Consider the following 22,253-nt stretch of genomic DNA (forward strand, 5'->3'; position numbering starts at 1 on the left):
AAGGAGGACCCCAGCTCTAGTGTTTGTTTTGCATGTAACTCAGGGAAGTGTTTTCATTCCTCTTGGTGACACAAGCATTGGTGTAAGAGAAAAGGACGTTGCAGTATTCATGATACAAGATGATTAGAGCCTGGATAAGAGCGTTAGCTGTGAGAATGGTTAGGGAAGGCCACATCTTAATAGATATAATACAGAAAGAATTGGCAAGACATAGCCTGGGTGTGAGGAGCTAGAGATGATGATGCTGCACTTATGAGCCTTTATGATAGGGACGATGACGATGTTGTCCACTCTAAACAAGAAAGGAAGTAGCAGGAAGGGCTTTGGGGGATGACTAAGAACTGTATTTTAGACATGCTGAGACAGCCAGCCATGAATAGATGTCAGAGAGACAGGCAGATATTTTAATTTGGATACAGGACAAGTATAAGCTCTTGAACCAGGAACTATTTAAATACCACTGAGTACTTGCATTTCTACTGTAATACTCTTATGTATTTCTAAAATTCCATTTAAGAGATACACATTAAAACAGCACATTGTGAGGAAAGAGATAATGTACAGAACAACCAGGTACTAAACTAGCTCAATTTCAATTAATGAACTTGATACATTTAAACTCTGTGCACTGTACAGGTTACAGTGGTTAAGGCAAAGCAACACCTTGAATTATACCTGAACAATGAAGGGATAGTGTAACAATTGGTAAAATTTAATCATGTAGAACTCACTTCACTTTGTTGTGAGACAATGAGATACAGAATCATAGAGTACTAGGACTGGAAGGGACCTCGAGAGGCCATTGAGTCCAGCCTCCTGCCCTAATGGCAGGACTGTTTCTGTTGAAACATCTGCTAACTACCTAGGGCATAACTAATGGGTTTAATTGTGTTCTCCCACTGAAGTTTATCCAGAATAAATCACTAGGATCAGCTCTCCAACTTGTGCAAATTTTTGTAACTCAGTTGAAACAAGTGGAGCTATGCCAGTTTGCACCAATCGAAAACCTGCTTCACTGAAGCTGAGTTACTCTGGACTTACAATAATGACTGTAGAACGTGATCCGTTATTATTTCCTTATGTTCAATGTTATACTATGCTTAATCCTATTAAAATCAACAAAACATCATCATTTCCTTTTGCATTTAATACCACATACGTTTAATTTAATGCAAGAACACTGTATTTGAGAGCACAAAACATTCACATACCTATTTCTGCTGAATCTATGAAAATTTCAGCATTACAGCAGTAGTTAGGGAGATGAACATGCTTATGAATAGAATGCAAAATCTATTTAATTTGTATGGTCTGCGGTTAACTCATCACAATGTTAAATGAGGAGTACCTTTACACCTCATTTAGTGTCCTCGTAGAGTCTATCCAGTGCCATTATTGTGCTTTGTTTACAATAAACCTGGCTTGGTGCCTTTGCACTTCAGCCAACTGTTTGGTTGTGTGTGTGTGTGTGTGTGTGTGTGTGTGTGTGTGTGTGTGTGTGTGTGTGTGTGTGTGTGTGTGTTTCTGTCAGAGTATGATGTGCGGGCTATCTGCACAGAGCTACTGCAGCACATATGGGGAATAAATACACACAGCCAAACAGTTATCATCAAATGGACAGAGTAAGACACCTGTGTCAGGACATCATACTGGTGACTTGTGACTCTGTGTGTGTATATACTATATGTAACAGTTAATATGGCCGCATCTACACTAGCTAGATCTTTCAAAATATTTTTCAAAAGAAGAAGCTCTTTCGAATATCCAGCGGAGCATCTACACGCAAAAAGCATTCTTTCAGAATTAAATAAAAGAATGCTGTATTTCTTTTGAAATTGTTCTTCCACTCCTGTTTCAGGGAAAGCACCTTCCTTTGAAATCTTCTTAAGAAAGAAAATGCATTTAGATGGTCCGCAGGGCCCTTTCTTCGAAAGAGCAGTCCTCATGGTTCAGGATTTTTCATTTCCTGGCCCATTCTTTCGAAAGAGCAAGGGCTGTGTGGACACTCTCTTTTGAAAGAACAGATCACTATTTTGATCTATTTTTTTGTGTGTGGATGCTCTCGTTCGAAAGAAGTTCTTTTGGAGGAGATCTTCCGGAAGGACTTGTTTTGAAAGATTGCTGTAGTGTAGGCATAGCCTATATGTCTTCATAAATACATGTGGAATGGTAGTTACATTTAAATTTATAATGTATCTTTTTGAATGTGTTATCGATACTCTATGCCTCTCAGCATACACAATCACATATAATGTTAGAGCTACACCAGGAATAGGTAGTAAGCGGCCTGTGGGCTGGGCCACCACTTCCTGCAATTCCCAGTGGTCAGGAATAGAGAAATAGAGAATAATGCTGAACTGATCTGAAATGGAATGTTTTGTTTTGATTTTTCTGACAAAAACTGATGTTTTTGTTTGCCAAAATTGATCTTTTTTTTGCAGAAAATTTTGTGGAAAACACGCATTCTGTCAAATATTATTTTGATGGGAAATGTTCAACCAGCCCTACTCAAACTCTTTAATTTAGTCAACAATTAGTAGATGTGAACATGATATGGCAGCACATAAATATGCGTGTAGCTCAGGAGTGAACAAAAAGTAGTCCCCCAGCCAGATGCAGTTCACCAGCATTAGCCTCAATAGGCTGTCTGACACTTTATTTATCTGCTTGTCCACAAGTACAGCCACTCACAGCTCCTGTTGGCCATGGTTCCCCCATCTGGTCAGGAATGGGGAACCATGGCCAACAGGAGCTGTGAGTGGCTGTACTTGTGGACGAGCAGATAAATAAAGTGTCAGACAGCCTATTGGGGCTAATGCTGGTGAACTGCATCTGGCTGGGGGACTACTTTTTGTTCACTCCTGAGCTACACGCATATTTATGCGCTGCCATATCATGTTCACATCTACTAATTGTTGACTAAATTAAAGAGTTTGAGTAGGGCTGGTTGAACATTTCCCATCAAAATAATATTTGACAGAATGCGTGTTTTCCACAAAATTTTCTGCAAAAAAAAGATCAATTTTGGCAAACAAAAACATCAGTTTTTGTCAGAATAATCAAAACAAAATATTCCATTTCAGATAAGTTCACCATTATTCTCTATTCTATACGATCCTCCATGATGCCTTCAGGGACTACCAGTTCCAGTGGGTCATACCCCAATCTGCTGAATGCACTGGGATCTCCAGCTAGACTACTGCTCTGAAGACATACTTCGGTGATTAAGTCAGAGAAGAGACTGTGGTACATCATAGCAGAAGGTGTCATGGCTCAGTTGGATGCAGATTAGTACTGAAGGGTCAGTCAAACAAAGCATTCTCGATTAAGCAATGTCGCAAAGATTTGTTTCAATCACAAGTATCCATATGAAACATAATATTTCCAACTCATAATGTGATTCTCGGAAAAGTTTTGATATTTACCTTCTTGTTCTGCTTCAGAACTAAGGCATATAACATAATAGTGGAATTTCCCACAGGGCATAGATAGGACTGATCAGTTCTGCCCTGGAATATTATAGATTTGTGTACACAATTTTAAAATTTGAAATCTGAGTCCACACAAAAGCACCCTGAACCAGACACTTTAATTGAATTGTCATTCTTTGGTTCCAGCATTCTCAATAGTTTTCTGAAATTACATCCACAGTAAAGATCCTTCTCCACTGCCCATTACAATTTGTATGCCCTACTCTATTTTACTGGTGATTACTTCTAATATTGTCTTGAAGCCACATCTTCCTGATTTAGCCATAGATTATTGGTATGTATTGGAGATTATTTGGCAGTATTAGGAGTCAAGAAAAATTACACATTAAAAAAAGTTAGCACAATTTAGCTTCTTGCAAATTTTCAGAAATAATGGAAAGAAAAATTACAGTTTTCTACACTCAGTGAATTTCACTGTGCTGGATTAGAAACTAATTTATGTAAAGATGGAAAGACAGCTTAAAATTGATATCCTTTTTGTGGCATATTTGGATCCACTGTGAAATCTCAAATTGAAAATCTAAGACAGTATCTCAGAAGCGCTGTAAGTCACAGGCACCATCTGTTTGACTTTTTTCCTTTCCCAAATACAGTAGGCATAACTTGAATAAGGAAAGGATGAAGAAATCAGAATAGCAATGACTGCACTCACTTAATAAACTGGAAAAAAATAAGGGGTGGGACAGGACCAAGGACTAAATAAGATAAACAACATATTCAAGCTGGATTCATTGCTTACTGACCAGTGCTCATTAGCAAATGACACTATAAACTCTGCTGTGAAGTATCTAACACAGAAGCAAATATGTTGGAGAAATTTCATGACAAGGTCTTTGAGTTGCTTACCCCATGGTTTTTCACTTGGTCAACATTTCTTGTTACTAGGAAATTAATGTCTTGTCATTAACAACAGAATATTTCTGTAAGAGCTATGTTCTGTTCAACTTGCTTCTCCATAATTTTAGAGCAAGCAATGTAGAAAAGTTGTTACCCAAGGATAAGCGATCCTTTTTTAATTTTACACATTTATTTATACCTTCTGAGAAATGTCTATAAACATTGTAACAAAGTCCTGATCTTCTCCTTGTGGGTCCTGCACTTTGTGGCAGGTAAAGAAATGCCTTGGAGGCTCACTGCACCCCTTTTGCTCTACCTCCCAGTTTTCCCTGGGCAAGGTACAGCCTATTGAGCACTTCTCATCTTTGGCACAGTCATAAGCAGGGACAGGTCCCTCTTGGATGTTTGGTCTCCTCCTGCCCCTTCCAAGCTGCCCCAGAAGGTGTGGGGCAGTCTGGGGGGAACTCAGTCCCCTCCTGTTCGATCCGGGTTCTGGCCCAGGGACCCTAGATAGCTGCTGCTGCTGAGCTGCTTCCCTCAGTCCAAAGTGCACCCTTCTCCTTCCTGGGCCACTTCCCCCTTATCTTCCTCTGGCTGCTGCACTTTCTGCTTGCAGGCTCTCCTCTGCAGTCCTTCCTTGTCTGTCCCCTTTCTTCCCCCCTTTCCTTACTGGAGGGAAACCTTTTAAAGGGTTCTATGGCCTTAATGGGTTGCAGGTGCTGGATGAGCCTCAGTCCCTGGGAAACAAAGGCACTGACCCAATTGCCCACATACTTGCCCTCCATAAGGTTATTATAGTATGCTGTGGTCCCCCAAAACATGTACACTGCTCTTGCACTCTATTTACACAGGTGGCACTGATGAACTAAATCTCCATCCTGTACAGGCTTGTACATTATAATCAATTCATAAACATGAATTACATTCTAATTCAGTAAAATGGTGATGGGGAATAATAGGCACTAATAGAGGCACATCTACAGGAAACTACTTCAATGTTCAGCTGCACTGATGCCAGACTAAGACTGCACCACTATTGCTTGCTGGGAAGGAAAATGCAATGCACGCAAGAATAATTTGAAGCAGCTAGTGCTTCTTGATAAGTGGATCACAAAAGATTTGGAAGCAGTTTGATGCAGGCATAGTGGATTCTTGTTTCATTTCCAAATGTGCACGTTGTTTAATGAAACAAAGTATTTGTTTTTTTTTTTTTCAAAAAAGGTTTGTATAAGCATCCAGAAAGCCAGTACTTTAGATCTACAAAACTGTGCTACAAATCACATGTGCATAAGGCTCTATTATGAGATTCCTGGTATTGGGACTTCCAGTAGGGAAGAGAGTATCGCTAACATGGCCTCTCTTTCCATACTTTCACTTCTGGCCGCAGCAGTTGTACAGTGCTATGGATTTACCCATACAGGTCCAGCTAACACTTATTTTGAGGCTTTTTTTTTTAAATTAGAGTACAGTATAGTAAATTAGGACTGAACTCCACTGTACCAGGTGCTGCTTAACGCCACATTTTCTGCCTTGAAGAAAATACACCTGATAGACAAACCTAGACAATGGTGTAATAAAAAATAACAGGCAAATGGCATGGGTAGAATAAGTAATGAACTCACACTATTGTACCAACGAACGTTGCACAGCTTGATGTTTCTGAATCGTTTAAACATTTTTCATTTATAATGGTAAAGCCTAAAACTAATGTCTATTTAAACTTACTTGCGACTTAAAAATATTACTTAACCTCACACCAACTATCCCCAATCACCCCTTTTTATCTGTATCATTAGTTGCGGCGGGGGTGGGGGGACCTAACAAAAACTATCCTAAAAATTCCTTCAGATGATGAGGGAACTTTCACAAATTCATTCCCTGAGTTGGATAGTTACTTAGCTGCAGTTCTGGAGTGACTCCATACAGGTATCAGGTGCAAGAAGAGGGTATTAAGATCAATTAAGGAACATATTTTCGGAAATCTCCATAGTGGGGCTAGGAGATGGCATTAGTGCCACTGAGGCCTCTCTACTCAGTTATTCCCTTTTCCAGTGATTTCTACACCCAACAAACAGCCTCCCTATTTTAACAAAACAGCTTAGACTGTGGGATGGAATCTATCACTGAGGGTCTTAAGACTTTCATGGTTCTCTTCCCTTTTCTTCCCCCAGTGCTCTTGGGTCAGGAGAAGGAATCACTGAACCATAGAACACTAGAACTGGAAGGGACTTCGAGAGGTCATTGAGTCCTATTCTTTGCCCTCTTGGCAGGACCAAACACCATTTAGACCATCCTCAACAGGTGTCTGTCTAACGTGTTCTTAAATATTTCCAGTGATGGAAATTCTACAACCTCCCTAGTTAACTTATTCCAGTGTTTAACCACTCTGACAGTCAGGAGGTTTTTCCTAATGTCTAATCTAACCCTCCCTTGTTGCAGTTTAAGCCCATCGCTCCTTGTCCTATCCTCAGAGGCCAAGGAGAACAATTTTTCTCCTTCCTCCTTATAACTCTCTTTGAGGTACTTGAAAACTGCCATCATGTCCCCTCTAAGTCTTCCCTTTTCTAAACTAAATAAGACCAGTTCTTTCAGTCTTTTCTCTTGGCTTATGTTCTCTAGACCTTTAAGCATTCTTGCTGCTCTTCTCTAGACCGTCTCCAAATCCTCCACATTTTTCTTGAAATGCGGTGCCCAGAAAGGACACAATATTCCAGCTGAGGCCTAATCAGGGCTGAGTAGAGCAGAAGCACTTCTCATGTCTTGCTCTCAACACTCCTGTTAAGGAAAATGTTTGGGCAATCTGACCCTAAAAATCTTGGCTCTACTCAGGAAGGACCAGTGCCCCAAAGAGGCCAGGGACTTAGGAAAGTTTGATTAGCCACCTCTGCCTTGCCCTGTGAGATGTTGACAGGCACAGCCATCAGGACACTCACCTAAAGTACAGAAAAAAGGTTTGTGGAGTTCCCGGCAGGTAACGTTTTTCATTCCAAGGAGCAAAGAAAATATGATCATATTTTAACCTGAGTATGATACTGACATACCATACAATACTGTAGGTACATCCCCCATCGATGAACCAAGGCGCAGTGCCAAAGGATCAACAACTTCTGCATCTCAAATGAAGAAGGCCCACATGCAGAAACAGTGTTAACACATGAAAAAAAGGAATGAATGCCCTACGAGAGCTCAGCTGGTAGCTATGGCTAAAAGCAAGCACACTTTCCATTAAATATCATACTCATGAGTTTAATGTGATGCTATTATTCATTTTGCAAGAACTCTCAGCTTTTTATTAAGAAAACACAATTCTTATTTAAAATAAGAAAACTTTTCACTGCATATTATATTTATTATTAATTATAATATTAAAAATAAATATGAATGTTAATATAAATTACATATCTTATATTACTGTAATACGACTATAGGCAAAGCAAAAGTTACACTCCTGGAAAACCCCAGGTGAACTGATTTTGTTGCTCTCACTAAAACTGGTATTAAAGAAAAATCACAAAGGACTGCCTTTGCATGTCAAAATAACTAATTACTGCAGTTTACTTCTTAATCATTCCATCGGCTGAAGCATTTAATAGAGCTCCCTCAATGGAGGTGGGAGTGATGTATTACTAGTGGGAAAAAATGGTTCATCATTCTCCATATTAAGTAACTTCAAGTCCTTTCTCAAATCAGTTTCATTTACTTTCTTATAGTCACAAAAATGCTCAGGATATTTTTACTCCTAATTTTAGGAATAATCAACCAGATGACTGCAAACTATTGCATATTGTCTTACTAGCAAACTGACTCAGCTTTGCTCGGGAATTTAAGTGAAATAAGCTTTTTTCTTCTGTTTGGAAAATAAAAGGACAGTGTAGAGAGTTTATGCAAATGATTGTCAAGTATCGGAGGGGTAGCCGTGTTAGTCTGGATCTGTAACAGCAACGAAGGGTCCTGTGGCACCTTATAGACTAACAGAAAAGTTTTGAGCATGAGCTTTCGTGAGCACAGACTCATGTGATGAAAGTGAGTCTCATCTGATGAAGTGAGTCTGTGCTCACGAAAGCTCACGCTCAAAACTTTTCTGTTAGTCTATAAGGTGCCACAGGACCCTTTGTTGCTATGCAAATGATTGTATTTTTGGAAAATGAAGAAAAAAAGTTTGTATTAACAAAAGTCTGAGAGGTATTCAAAGATTACAGAGTTTGTTAGTAGACAACATTTGCAGTCCTTCTGTCTTTTGCTAGAATAAATAGTGGAGGTAGACAAATGTTGGGGTGTGGCAGGGATGATGGTAGGGGTGAATGGCATAGGAGTGAGACCAAGCAGCTGGGAGAGGTGCTGGACTGAGGGCACGGGGTGGGAGTAAGAGCAGAGGGCTGGTTGTGCAGTGGGGTTGAGGGTAGGGGTAGAGAAGTGAGGGCAGGGGCTTGGGGTGTGAGATGCACTCGAGGCAGGGCAGGATGGTGGGGACTCAGCACAGCATCCGGTGTGAGTGAGGAGAGGATGGGGGTGTAGATGTCACAGCAGGGTTTTTGGTTTGGGGGTGGCTTAGGGCAGGGGTACAGTGTGGTGACTATGGGCTGGAGTTGAGGCACTGAAGCTGAGGGTTTGGTGGGGAAGATGCTTAGAGGTGGCTGTTTTCCCCAGCCCCAGGGAGAGCAACAGGAAGGGCTGGATCTGAGGCCGGGTCAGCTTTCCCTGCCCCACAATGAGCTGGGGCAGGGGGAAGGGCCGGGGTTTGTGGTTGAAGCATTTGGTGGGGAGTAATTGTGTGAGAGAGTTGCAGGTGGGCGCAGGGGTCCCCCTGCACTACAGCCTGAATATCTGAAGGATATTGGATAGAGGAGCTCTTACCTCTCCCAGCAGGGTGGAGAGCCCTGCCTCCTTGTGGCCACTCTTTTGCTGCTGTAGCTGCCCCCAATGGTCACTCTACCACATCATTATCCCTGCACTCATGGCCTCCAGGGGGTGAATCTGATGTTTGCCAGTCCTCCTGTCAGTGTTCCTCCCTTTCCCTGTTCTGGGAAATTCTGGGATTTCAGGCACTTCCCATGTTCCAGGCACAATCAAAACCTGATCTTGGTTCACGTTAGGGTAAGAGGAAAATGCATACCAAATTTTGTGGTCACAGCTCTTACAGTTTAGGAGGAGCTGTTGAACAAACATAAAACAGACAGACAGACAGATACACTCTAAAATATACAGTAGATTACTGGACGTATAACTGTTATAACAACCTTATTTTAAAAGTGAGTTCAAGGAGTAAGCAAAATCTTGAATTTGATTAGCCATGCTGAGCATAATTTTTCTGTTGCTTGGTTCATTTTTTTGTTTTGCAAAGAAAATTTAAAGGACTACACATTTAAAAAGCAGGTAAGTCACATATACAACTTTACCTGTACAAAGTATATACCGTGTTTACTTTATTGTAAAGACTGGGAAAAAGAACAAGAATTGAAGTCTCTAAAAAAAAAAAAAAAAGAACAAATCGTCATTCCAGACCTTAGAAAGACTTTTATCCACATTAAATATAAAACCATTAATAAACACTTTGGAGTGTTTTGTATTGAGCGTGCAATTTAAATAAATGCAGTGACTATTGCACATGTGTTTTGGTGGCGTAGGGCAAATTTTAAATGGAAAGACCACATGTTACACAGATTTTATGAAAATCTAGGAAATAAAACAATACAATTTTGTTAAAATCTGGTTTACATTTGCAGATTCAACATAAGAAACACAATGTTTACCATTTCTAATCTGACATACCAATTCTTGAGCTGTTATTCCACTGATACTCCCGAGATCAACAGAACTTCAACAGGCACCTCCTCAATTTAGCAACACAGGAAATAACTATCTTCTGAATAGATCCTTCATTCTGTAGGTCTTATAAACTTAAATGGAACTACTTTGCCCTGTGAGAGGTTAGATTACTGGGACTCATGACAGCAAGTAAAATTAAGCACATGCATAAATCTTTGCAGAATTCAGTTCATGGTAGTACATTTGGCAATTCTCAAGTGACTAATCGATTATACTCACTTCTGTTTCCTTCCTAAATTTAATAAATTCTAAAATATTTGAACATAAAGCAAACGTTTCGGCCATGGCTACACTAGCCCCCGCCTTTTAAAAGGAGGATGCTAATGAGCCACTTTGGCAGATGCTAGTGAGGCACAGCCATGAATATGCAGCACCTGATTAGCTAATGGTGGCTACGTGCATTTTGAAAGCGTCGCTTTCGAAACGCACGCTGCTCATGTAGATAAGGGCTTTTTGAAAGGACTCCCGGACTTCAAAAGTCCCTTCTTCCCATTTGGTTTTGGGAAGAAGGGGCTTCCAAAATCTGGAGGGGCAGGTCCTTTCAAAAAGCCCCTGTCTGCACAAGCAGCGTGTGTTTTGAAAGTGGCACTTTTGAAACGTGCACAGCTGCCGTTATGCTAATGAGGTGCTGCATATTGATGGCTGTGCCTCATTAGCATCCCTCTTTCGAAAGGCAGGGGCTAGTGTAGCCATGGCCTTCCTGTTCTTTTACCATCATCATCATCATCATCTCTCTCACAAAGCAAATCTCACACAATGAAAACCTCTTTTCTTCACTATAGTAATATGTTGTCTCTATGGAAGTGTTTTCATTCCTATGGAAATAATTTGTTTCTGTTAATTATTTCCTCGGGGAAAAAATTAGAGTGGCACTGAACATTAGGTCTTTTAAAATTATTTTGTCTACAGCATTCTATCAGAGAGAAGTTTTGCGTGATTGTATAGCTCTCAAATAATCACTCCAAATTGCTATAACTGCCAAAAAATTCCCCATTGTTCATTATTACTGTGCAGTCTTTATTTAATTTCTACTCTCCATTGCCTCTCACATTTAGTTCAGTTTTCCACAGCATATTTATATGCTCATAATCAACCCACAATTGTACCAAAGCATTAATTTTATTCTGCAGGTAAGTAATACAGTCAATACTGTTACTTTGAGATCCATTACATTTTCATTTCTCCATTGTAGTTTTCTCGCTTGGAGCCAAGTTTTCTCTGTCCTATTTTCCTTATGCTTAGGGGCTATTCTTTTTATTCTCTTTAGTTAAGAAACAAGATCAAGTAACAATTATTTTCTAGATGCTAACATTTCAAATCAGCAATTCCAGGCAGTCTCCTTTAATTGCAATATTCCCATCTCATCAGCACCACAGCAAAAAAATAAGTCTCTCTGCAATGGCATCATTAGATACACAGCTGATCCTTTGGCATACTTTGTAAGCCTATTTTCCTCACTCACACAAGCACAGTAGCAAACAAAAACTACACTTAGTGCCAATTAAGGTTGGAGCTGCACACACTTCATTCTTCCAAAACTTAAAGGAACAGAAATAAGAAGTAAGACTTGGACATTACTTTTCATCTTCATATTGCCTACAATGCTTCTGACAATGCATTCTAAAACTCCACAAGGCTTTCATTTCCATCACCAAGAGATCCGAAAAAAGAACTATATACTCCCCGTTCCTCAAACTTGCCCTCTAATGAAAAACCTTATGGTCAGCTCACCTAGCTTCAAATCAACATATCAGTACACTGTATCACACAATAGCCATTTGGGAAGTTTTGCTGCCTTATCAGCGTCCGGTGCCAGTGGGAACACACAAGCATGAAGGCCACCAGTTTGGCCAACACCAGGAATTGAAAAAATGACCTTGAGTCAGTGGTCTCCACGTTGGGGTCCTGGGGGTCCATGAGGGTATTGCAGGAGGCCCATGAAAAAAATAAACACTAAATAAAAATGGTAATAGAAAATAAGTTTTAAATAAATTGTTAAGTTACAATCTATTATTATTTTTAAATATCTGCCAATAATGTTGTTAATTGCTGTCTGAAATCTATGTTGTGGTTTTCTTTTTCACTTATTGAAGTGTACATAGTGGCTAGAACTGGCTTTGATGGGGGTCCGCAAATGGTTTGGAGAGGAGTGATTAGGGGTCTGCAGATAGTTTGGGGGAGTGATTGGGGGCCCACAAAAGGCATGGGGAGGTGACTGGGGGTCCGAACTAGTGAAAAGGTTGGGAACCACTGCCTTGAGCTGAAAGCATGAGTCTGTACATACAGCTTGTATTAAGTGGCCAGGACCTCAAGCAGACAATTGTCACACATACACACCATCCATGCATACAGAGTACAGACACAGAGAGGGCCAAACAGTGGTTAGACAGGCAAAATGCATAACAAATGACTGAAAATGTATATTAATGAGTCCAGTTAAAAAAAAAAAGTTTAAAGATTTCTTTTTGGTGCATGACCCTCATGCACACATACCATCATCCCCTGAATAGTTCAGGGGAAGGACTTGCACCCTAGATCTTCACATTCCCTGGCTTATACCCTTAATGATTTAGCTATGAGAGTAATTACTAGACTTTCTGAAGACTAGCCTCTGGAAGAGAACTTGGCACAGTTTCTTATTAAGCTCCTCAGCTATTTACTAGGCTACAACAGAATATTACTGAGTAGGAATCCTGCATTCTATTCCTAGCTCTGAGAGAAGGGTATGATTAATACTGTCTTGAAAATTGAATAAACTCTGCAAGGACGTGTTGCGCAGTGAATAAGACTGGGATTTATCCTGTTAGAAACCTAGGTCCTGGGCTAGAAATAACCTTGCATAAACTCTCTCTTAACTTATATGTCTATGGAGATTGAGGTTCATGATGTCAGTCAATAATTACAGTAGTGAGTTAAATGGAAAAGTAAATAGCAATTACAATTAAGTTCTTTGTATTATCTTTTCAATCCATTTTTGATCAAGCCATCATGAAAAATTCAACTAGTACTCTAAGTTTATATTGTATACTTTTGATTTTGGCATCTCAGTGAGATTTTTAAGTATTTGTTACCAATGACTATTGCAGCATAGTTTACTGTGATTTAATTACTGTGACAGATGATTCACGCAGTTTTAGTTTCATGATAAATGTGGTAACATATTAGAAAAACAGTAAACTACAATTTGAAAAAGACTCAGTAAATCACAGCGTTTATTCTTTCAGGTCAAAGCTTACTGGCATTGACAATACAATGGTGATTAAGAGAATCTAAAATAAGGTGGATATATACTTAAACTCAAATCTTGAAGTACAAATAACTATATGTATTATTCTATTTCACTTTTCAGTGCTATCCTGTATGGCCCACCACACTATGTGATATCTTCTGGGGCAGTGTATTTTACTGGCCTGAATTTAGGTCTGAAAGCTATGAATTCTTGAGTTTTAATCTTGATTCTGACATACTCCTGGAACTTTGGGCAAAATCACTTAACCTCTTTGCTTCCTGTTTCTCATGTGTAATATTTCCCTTCACTGACCATTGCAAGTATTGTTTGGGTAGAGTTGAAAAACTTAAATCCTTAGAGAAATTTTATTTTATTTTAAACTGCATGAAAAAAAATAGCCCAGATCCCAGTAAGTTCTTTGCAAGTGCCATTTTAAGTCGCACATCAAGAACAGTAAAGGTATTTGTGAAAGACATGTTTTGAATATACTACATGGGAAAATACAGACAATCCAACAAAGAGGGTAATAAAATAAAAAGACAAGAAGAAGCAACAGGAACATCAATGAGATTACATATTGACTTAGCAAAGGCTGGAAGCATATCATGGTAAAGAAAAAAATCCCTTTTAAAATAAATAGAATAAAATATACGTTTGACTCATATCTGGCAGAAGTCGTAGAAGTAGTCTCTTAAGGAGTGATATGAATGAAAAGAGGGCAGTAACCTGAGGACTTGCTCTGGAGTCATCTAATGCTTAGCATTTGCTGTCAAAGAGATCAGAGACAGTATATTTACTGTTTCTTCCATACTTTAACTTATCTGACCTGATACACCATTTCTATCATGGTGTTTACAAGAAACGAGTCAAATATATTTCATTTCCGATATTCACAGGGTATTAAAGTCACTGAAAGAGAGGAGAAAGTAGCATTAGGCACTATGCACACACAAACAAGCAGAACCTATTCGTTTGCATGTTAATAATGCTGCAGTACAGATCTCTCTTACAAAATACTCAGATGTTGGATCACAGGTTGGATTTTTTAACAGTCAAGTCCTGTAACTGAAATGAATGTATTTAATCTGTTTATTCTGAGAGCCAAAAATGGTGACTGAAAGACAAAAGGCAGTCTTAAGCTGGATATGTTCTTGCTGAGTATGTCCTCTGAGCTCTTGTATTAACTAAAAATTTTGAGGATATGGAACTGATCTTGTAATATCCCAACTTATTACTTCATCTTTCATTTTTCTTATGTAGGAAGCCAGGAGCCAGAGAGCAGCCTCGTTCCAGTCTTCCTGCCACTTGTAGGACCTGGGAAACTGACCAGCTCATGGCTGGTCAGCTTCATGGTTCCTGTAAGGGATGAGGAGTTGGGAACCAAGAGGCAGCCTGGTTCCCGGCTCCTGCCAACTCTGAAAGCCAGGTGGGCTGTCAATTTCCCAGGTCCTGCAAGCCCAGAGGAGCTCGAACCAGGCAGCAGCCGTCTCCCCTCGACTTACACAAAAATTTGAGTTACTTGGGGGTTGCAGGAACGCAACCCCCCACTTAACTTGAAGGTTTATTGTATTTCCTCTCCACCTAATAATATGATCATTTATTCAAATCATTTTTCCTTGTGAGTTTAAGAACAAAACTTAATATATTTAAAATCTACTTCCCTGTGACTTCCAACTCTCTGTATAGTACAGATAAAATATGTCCATCACAAAGCATGCAATGTGTTACATTAAATACTTACTGCATTAAGGCTGTTTGAATTTAGAAAAGCCCAAATTAAGAACCTCTAATACAAACTTCCCCAACCATGCTCTTACAAACAAAACAAATATCTCCCTGTAGCACTTTCATAACAACTTTTTTGTTTCTGGGGAGGGTACTTAATAGTATCTATGAAATATTAGGTTTTGAGAAATTTTTTTAGAAGAGAAGTTTATAAAATCTAGAAACTGCAATAGCTGAAAAAATGAGGAACCAAATCATTATACAATTTTCCTCCAGATAGGTACTATACAATAGTAGAACTGGAAGGGTCCTCAAGAGGCCAGTCCCCTGCACTCATAGCAATACCAAGCAGCATTCAAATCATACCTGGTGGACGTTTGTCTAACTAGATCTTAAATATCTCAATAATGGAGATTCCATTATCTCCCCAGGCAATTTGCTCCAGTCTCTATTACCCTGAGATTTAGGAAGCTTTTCCAACTGTCCAGCCTAAACCTCCCGTGCTGCAATTTAAGCCCATTGCTTCCTGTGTTATCATCAGAGGTAAAGGAGAATATGTTTTTCTTTTTCCTCCCTATAACACCCTTTTAGATATCTGAAAGGTACTATAGAGTCTTTCTATGTGATTATTTAAAACCAGATTAGAAATATTGGTTATTCATTCCTCGGTACACTCACCAAAGCATTATGAATATCCTCCTTCTGATTAAAAAGAAAATACAAGCATAGGCATTGCTAGACCAGACCAGTGTTCCCCACTGGCAACATTTCTCTGACAATAGCCAGTACCAAACATTTCCTCCATATTGTCAGGGAATAAGTGTAATACACAGGATATTTTCAGCATATTGTCCTTGTAACTGCAGATATTCTTATAATCCATATTAAATATCTGATCCTTTCTCATTAACCCTAGTGTTTTCACATGTGTTAACACAATAAAACTTTACAGAGCAGGCAAGGTGTAACAGGATGTTTCTTTCGCTATTCAGTGAGCAGCATCGTATACTGTGTTTTTGTGGTCTCCCAATCCCAAACATAACCAGTGTTTAATCCTCAATTTCCAAACATGAGGATTTCTCACCTTTATCCAGCTCACCCTCTGAGCTCCCAGCCTTAACTTCTGTTCCTTCGAATTACATATCCTCACCATGACTAAACCAAGTAGCACAACTGTCTCCTAGCATTGTAATCCCCATCAGCTGACTGATTCCAATTAAGCCTGAAGCTTTGCCTGCTCCAGCAGCTTCAGTGATCAGGCTTCTACAGCTAACACTCAGTGACGTCAGGTCATAGACCTGTAGATGGTCATAGCTAACCTAGTTAATTCCAATATAAGAACCAAGACGAAACCAAGAACCAAGACTGTTTTTGTCTGTGACTTTTGACAACATTTCATCATATCCATCCTCAAGAATCATAACTGCAGATGTATGTGGTATATCACTAAGATCTGTCTTGGGAATAATAGGTGTTTTAAAACTTTTCCCAAGTATGTACTGACACAGATTTTAATGACATCAGTGAAAAGTAAACTACAAAATCTATCTTACATTGAAGATAAAATTTAGATACCAAGATGAGAAAAAAAAGACTACAATATTTCACATAATGTAATAATAATGTAGCATCCTTCAGTCTACGTAGACTATGGATCGCACCCTTCGTAGTTCCGTTCGGCATCCTTATTTGCAGCATCGGCTGTGACTGTGAAGACCCACACAAGAGTGACAGTCCTTGCTGCATCTGGTGCATATGTAATGGGTGTCTGGCAGGTCCTTGCTGTGCTTTCTGTGGGCTCACTTCTCCCTTGCTAGCTGTCTGATCCTCAACTCACCCTTCTGAAGGCCCTTGTATAGTTCCTGCCTTCATCTGCTGCGATTGTCTGCCAGCTCCTCCCAGCTGTCTGGCTTGATGTCTACTTCCCTGAAGTCTCTCTTGCAAACATCCTTATAGCGCAGCTGGGGGCATCCGGGAGGTCTTTTGCCAGAGCCTAGCTCGCCATACAGGATGTCTTTTGGGATCCTTCCCTCATTCATCCTGTGGACGTGGCCAAGCCAGCGGAGCCGCCGCTGCCTGAGTAGGGTGTGCATGGTTGGGATTCCAGCTTGCTCAAGGACGGTAGTATTGGACACTCTGTCCTTCCACGATATTCCAAGGATGCGCCTGAGGCAGCGTAAGTGGAAGACGTTCAGCCTCTTTTCCTGGCAGGCGTACAGGGTCCAAGTCTCGCTGCCGTAAAGGAGGGTGCTGAGGATGCAGGCTCTGTAGACTTGCATTTTGGTGTGAATGTACAGCTTGTTATTATTCCACACTCTCTCGCTGAGTCTGGACAGAGTTGTGGCTGCGTTACCGATCCTCCTATTTAGCTCAGTCTCCAAGGACAGGGTGTCAGTGATGGTGGACCCGAGGTAAATGAACTTGTGGACGACCTCTAACGTATAGTTGTCAGTGCTGATTGATGGAGAAACAGCAACATCCTGAGCAAGTACATTTGTCTTCTTTAAGCTGATGGTGAGCCCAAAGTCCTTGTATGCTTTGGAGAACCGATCCAGCAGCTTCTGAAGCTGGTCTTCTGTGTGTGACATGACAGCAGCGTCATCTGCGAACAGCATCTTTCTGATGAGGACTTCCCACACCTTAGATTTAGCTTTCAGCCTTGCAAGATTAAACAGTTTCCCATCAGATCTTGTGTGCAAAAAGATGCCCTCTGTTGAAGATCCAAAGGCGTGTTTAAGGAGGAGTGGGAAGAACATCCCAAAGAGCGTCGGAGCAAGGATGCATCCCTGTTTGACGCCACTCCTGATGCTGAAAGCATCCGATAATGTGCCATCGTATTGGACGGTTCCTCTCATGTCTTCGTGGAAAGACTGGATCATCTTGAGTAACCGTGGCGGACATCCTATCTTGTGGAGCAGTCTGAACAGTCCATCCCTGCTGACCAAGTCGAAGGCCTTGGTTAGGTCGATGAAGGCAATATAGAGTGGCTTCCTCTGCTCCCTGCATTTCTCCTGCAGCTGCCTCAGAGAGAAGACCATGTCGACGGCAGATCTCTCTGCGCGGAATCTGCACTGTGATTCAGGATACACCCTCTCAGCAATCTTCTGGAGTCTGCCGAGCATGACGCGAGCGAACAGTTTACCAGTGATGCTTAGGAGGGAGATTCCACGGTAATTTTTGCAGTCGCTTCTGTCTCCTTTGTTCTTATACAAGGTTATGATGTTAGCGTCATGCATGTCCTGTGGAACCTCTCCCTCTCTCCAGCACAGGCACAGTAGCTCATGTAGGGGTTCCAGGAGAGTGTCCGTAGCACACTTGATTACCTGTAGTGGTATACCACCCTGGCCCGGGGCCTTTCCTAATGCAATGCTGTCGATGGCTTTCTTCAGTTCATCCACAGTTGGTTCCTGGTCCAGTTCGTCCATTACTGGTAAGAGTTCGACGGCATCGAGGGCTGAGTCGACCACAATGTTCTCGCGTGAGTACAGCTCGGTGTAGTGCTCGACCCAGAGCTCCATCTGTTTGGCTTTGTCAGTGATGTCTTCACCAGATTTGGATTTCAGAGGTGCCATCTTGTTCCGGGTGGGTCCTAATGCCTTCTTGATGCTCTCGTACATTCCCCTGAGGTTACCAAAGTCAGAACTGGTCTGGATGCTGCTGCATAGCTTGAGGCAGTAGTTGCTGGCACAGCGCCTGGTCGTCTGTTGTACTGTTTTTCTGGATGCTCTGAGCGCTTGCAGGGTATTCTGCCTTGGCAAACATTTGTACTCCAGGAGCGCAGCACGCTTTTTTTGATGGCTGGAATCATCTCATCAGAGTTAGCTTTGAACCAGTCATTTGTGTTTCTAGCTCTTCTTCCAAACACCGACAAGGCCGTGTTGTACATTGTATCCCTCAGATGCTGCCATCCGGATGTCACATTGGCACCCCCAGGGTTGCTGCGCAGATTCTCCTCCAGAGTCGCTCTGAACTTTTCAGCTCTCTCTGAGTTTGCTGTCTTTCTGGCATCAATGTGGGGCTTTCCAGTTGGTTTAGAGCGGTGCAGCTTCTTGGGAATCACCTTGAGTTTGGAGCAAACTAACAATTGATCTGTATCGCAATCGGAACTATGATAGCTGTGTGTCAGAAGGATGTTTTTGAGGTTATCACGTCTAGCGATGACCACGTCTAGTTGATGCCAGTGTTTTGAGCATGGGTGTCTCCATGACACTCTGTGCTGTAGCTTGGTTTGGAAAAATGTGCTTGTGATGCACAGATTGTGGTACATGCAAAGTTCGAGAAGACGCTGACCATTTTCATTCATTTTTCCCACACCAAAGTGGCCTAAGCAGGAAGGCCACGAGTCACGATCGGCTCCAACTCTCGCATTGAAGTCACCCAGAATGTACAGTTGTTCGCGAGCAGGTATTTGCACTATGGCAGCACTAAGCACGTCATAAAACTTGTCTTTTACTTCCGGTGCGGCATACAGGGTTGGGGCGTAAGCACTGATCAGGTGGACAGGACCAGTGCAAGTTTGAAGTATGACCTGAAGGAGTCTTTCTGATCCACCCATGACTAATTCCACCATTTGTAGAAGGGTGTTTCTGATGGCGAAGTCAACACCGTGCTCCCTGGGTTCTTCTCGGGCTTTACCCTGCCAGAAAAAGGTGTAGTCCTTTTCCTTTAGAGATCCTGAATCTGCGAGACGTGTCTGTTGCAGAGCAGCAATGTCAATTTGGAGCCTCTTCAGTTCCTCATTGATGACAGTGGCCTTTCGGATGTCGCTGATGTCCTGAAGATCTTCAGTCAGACCTGTCAGCATGGTCCGCACATTCCAGCAAGCAAGCTTAAAACTTTGATGGTTTCCTTTTCTTGTTGATTTTCTTATTGGTTTGCCTGGTGCTCAGCTTTCAGGTCACTTGTCAGGTTTGGGAACCGTAAGCCTCACGCACCCAGTGAGGCAGGTGAACTGTGGCGGGACAGTACCCTATTGGCTGGGGGCTGCCCAGCTTGAGGCGGGCGGTGACTGTCCAGTGAGATGCAACAATCTCTCCCACCGTCGGAGGCAACCCCTGGCGCTCGTTCTCTACGCCCATCGAGCAAGAGCTTATAACCGGTATCTGTTACCTCCCGTGTTGGTTCAACGCTATTAGCGATGCTGGAGTACCTCTCCAGGTGCGAGCTTGGGCAATTATTGGGATACTGGGCTGCCCAGACACCAGTGTTCCCCTCTCAGCTTTACTGATATAGTCAAAGGAGAGGATAACCTCTACGTCTGGTACCAGCTCAGCTGCAGGAGTTGCCGGGTCAATACCAGAAGTTGGCACAGAACCGCCTTAGGACTCCCCTCTGGATTTTCTTTCAGGGTTTACTCCCTTAGCCTTGCTCCTTTCCAGGATAACCCACAAGGCAGTGGGGCATAGAGAACGTGGGTACGGTCCCACTACCTGTTGCACCTCCCTGGCGCCACATGTCCCCAAAGCTCCCCGTGAAGACTACTTCGCCTCCCCAGGACCCTCCTCCCCACCCCTCTGCCTCTCATCGGCTACCATCACCCCCCAGATCCTTCCCCCTGTCCCCTTTTCCCCCCATCCACTCCCATGTCTCCCGACTGCACCACACTGCCCCCTATCAGTTCTCGTTGCCCCCAGGTCCCCCTTCCCCTGGCCTCTCTGCACCTGGCCACATGCTGCTGCAGCCCCACATCCTCCAGGAAGGCACCGATCTTGTAGCTCAGCCGCACCCTGGGTCCCAGCCAAAGCTACCAACTCTTCATCTGGCTACGGCTGTCCCTGGAGCCCCATGGATCTGGTGCGGCACGTGCATGCAGGGAGTGCAGGACTGGGCCTGGAAGCCATGCAATCTGAGCCAGCACGCCACAAGCAGCCTCCGTGGGTGCTGCCATCCTCACAGCTGTACCAGACGCCCCCAAACCACTTGCCCACCACTGACATCCCTCAATCTCACCCCCCGGCTCCTCATGCTGCAGCAGGTCCCTCAGCTCCAGCCAGCAGTTGGGGATGATGCTGCCTCTTACAACTGAAGTAGTAACTAGCTCCCTCTAAGCTCCCCCCTCTAAACTCCCCTCTCAAAACTCCCTCCTGTTAGCAACCACCCTTTTCGCATGCACCCGGTCGCATGCTCCCTGGTCACTTGCCAGCAGGGCTTTAGAGCTCTGGCCCACCTGAGAGAGCCCCTCCCTCTGACTGCCGCTCAGCCAATAGGCATGCAGCGTGAGCACATGGCCAGCCTGAGCACATGGCCTTTCAAACAAACAAACAGACAGCACAACACAGCACTCCAAACACCAAACAAACAGACAAACCCAGGCCCAGAACCCCCAAACCCAGCCACCCACACACTCCAGAGAGCCACTTACCCAAAGGTGCTGTAGTTTGCCCCCTCCTTCCCCAGGAGAGCCCCTCTCAAAAGTCCCTCCTGTTAGCAACCACCCTGTTCGCATGCACCCGGTTGCATGCTCCCTATTTTACATTTATATATATATATGTCTTGTCTTCAGTGAGCATATAGGAAATGAGGCAGACACGATAGACTTCAGGAGCAGGAAACAGCACAAATGGATTTAGTGGAGAGGGTAGTGCCCAGTGCTAACATACAGTTGAGAGGGAGATGTGTCCATCATTCAGATATTGTTTGGAAAACAGCATAAGTTGCATACTAGGAGATGGTATGAATGAAGCTATTCCTGGGGAGCTACTCAGAGTTAATTTGCTGATTAGACTGGCAGCATTAAGTGGTTAGGAGGGCAGCCCAACATTAATTAAAACTGTCCCAGTACATCAATTCATTTTGTGAGGAAAGGCAGCAGTGTTTGACTGAGTCAGTGCATATTTTCTGGGGTCAGTATACAGTGTTCATATGTGTGGGATACTAAAATGCAGCACAGTATTGAACTTGGGGTGCCGGGGGTGGGGGGGGGTGCTGCAGCACACCTGGTTTGAAGTGCTTTCCATTATGTACAGGGTTTATAAACAGTTTGCTTCACTGGTTCTCAGCACCCTCACTGGAAAAATTGTTCCAGTGCCCTGATCAGCAGAGCAGAGCTCAGCCGGAAAGAGACTGGGGTCTTTGGACCTGAGCAGAAGGAGACATGCTCCATCAGAATGGGGAGGGCTCCCAGGCATGTCTTGCAAAGGGGCAGT

General features: G+C 42.5%; 1 protein-coding gene across 3 annotated transcripts in view; it reads right to left on the minus strand.

The window, feature by feature from the left end:
• Positions 1-22,253, minus strand: part of TBC1D22A (TBC1 domain family member 22A) — a 441,404-nt gene that overhangs the window by 85,100 nt on the left and 334,051 nt on the right. Inside the window, exon 13 of one of the 3 annotated variants that reach the window (XM_074984135.1) lies at positions 9,725-9,791. The exons of the other annotated variants lie outside the window; for them this stretch is intronic. Within the exon in view, the coding sequence (XP_074840236.1) occupies positions 9,747-9,791 (45 nt within the window). The 3' untranslated portion in view covers positions 9,725-9,746. The remainder of the gene's footprint in view (positions 1-9,724; positions 9,792-22,253) is intronic. 3 annotated transcript variants of the gene reach the window in all.

Source organism: Carettochelys insculpta, chromosome 1 (genome assembly GCF_033958435.1).
Source record: "Carettochelys insculpta isolate YL-2023 chromosome 1, ASM3395843v1, whole genome shotgun sequence".
In the NCBI taxonomy this organism is placed as follows: domain Eukaryota; kingdom Metazoa; phylum Chordata; order Testudines; family Carettochelyidae; genus Carettochelys; species Carettochelys insculpta.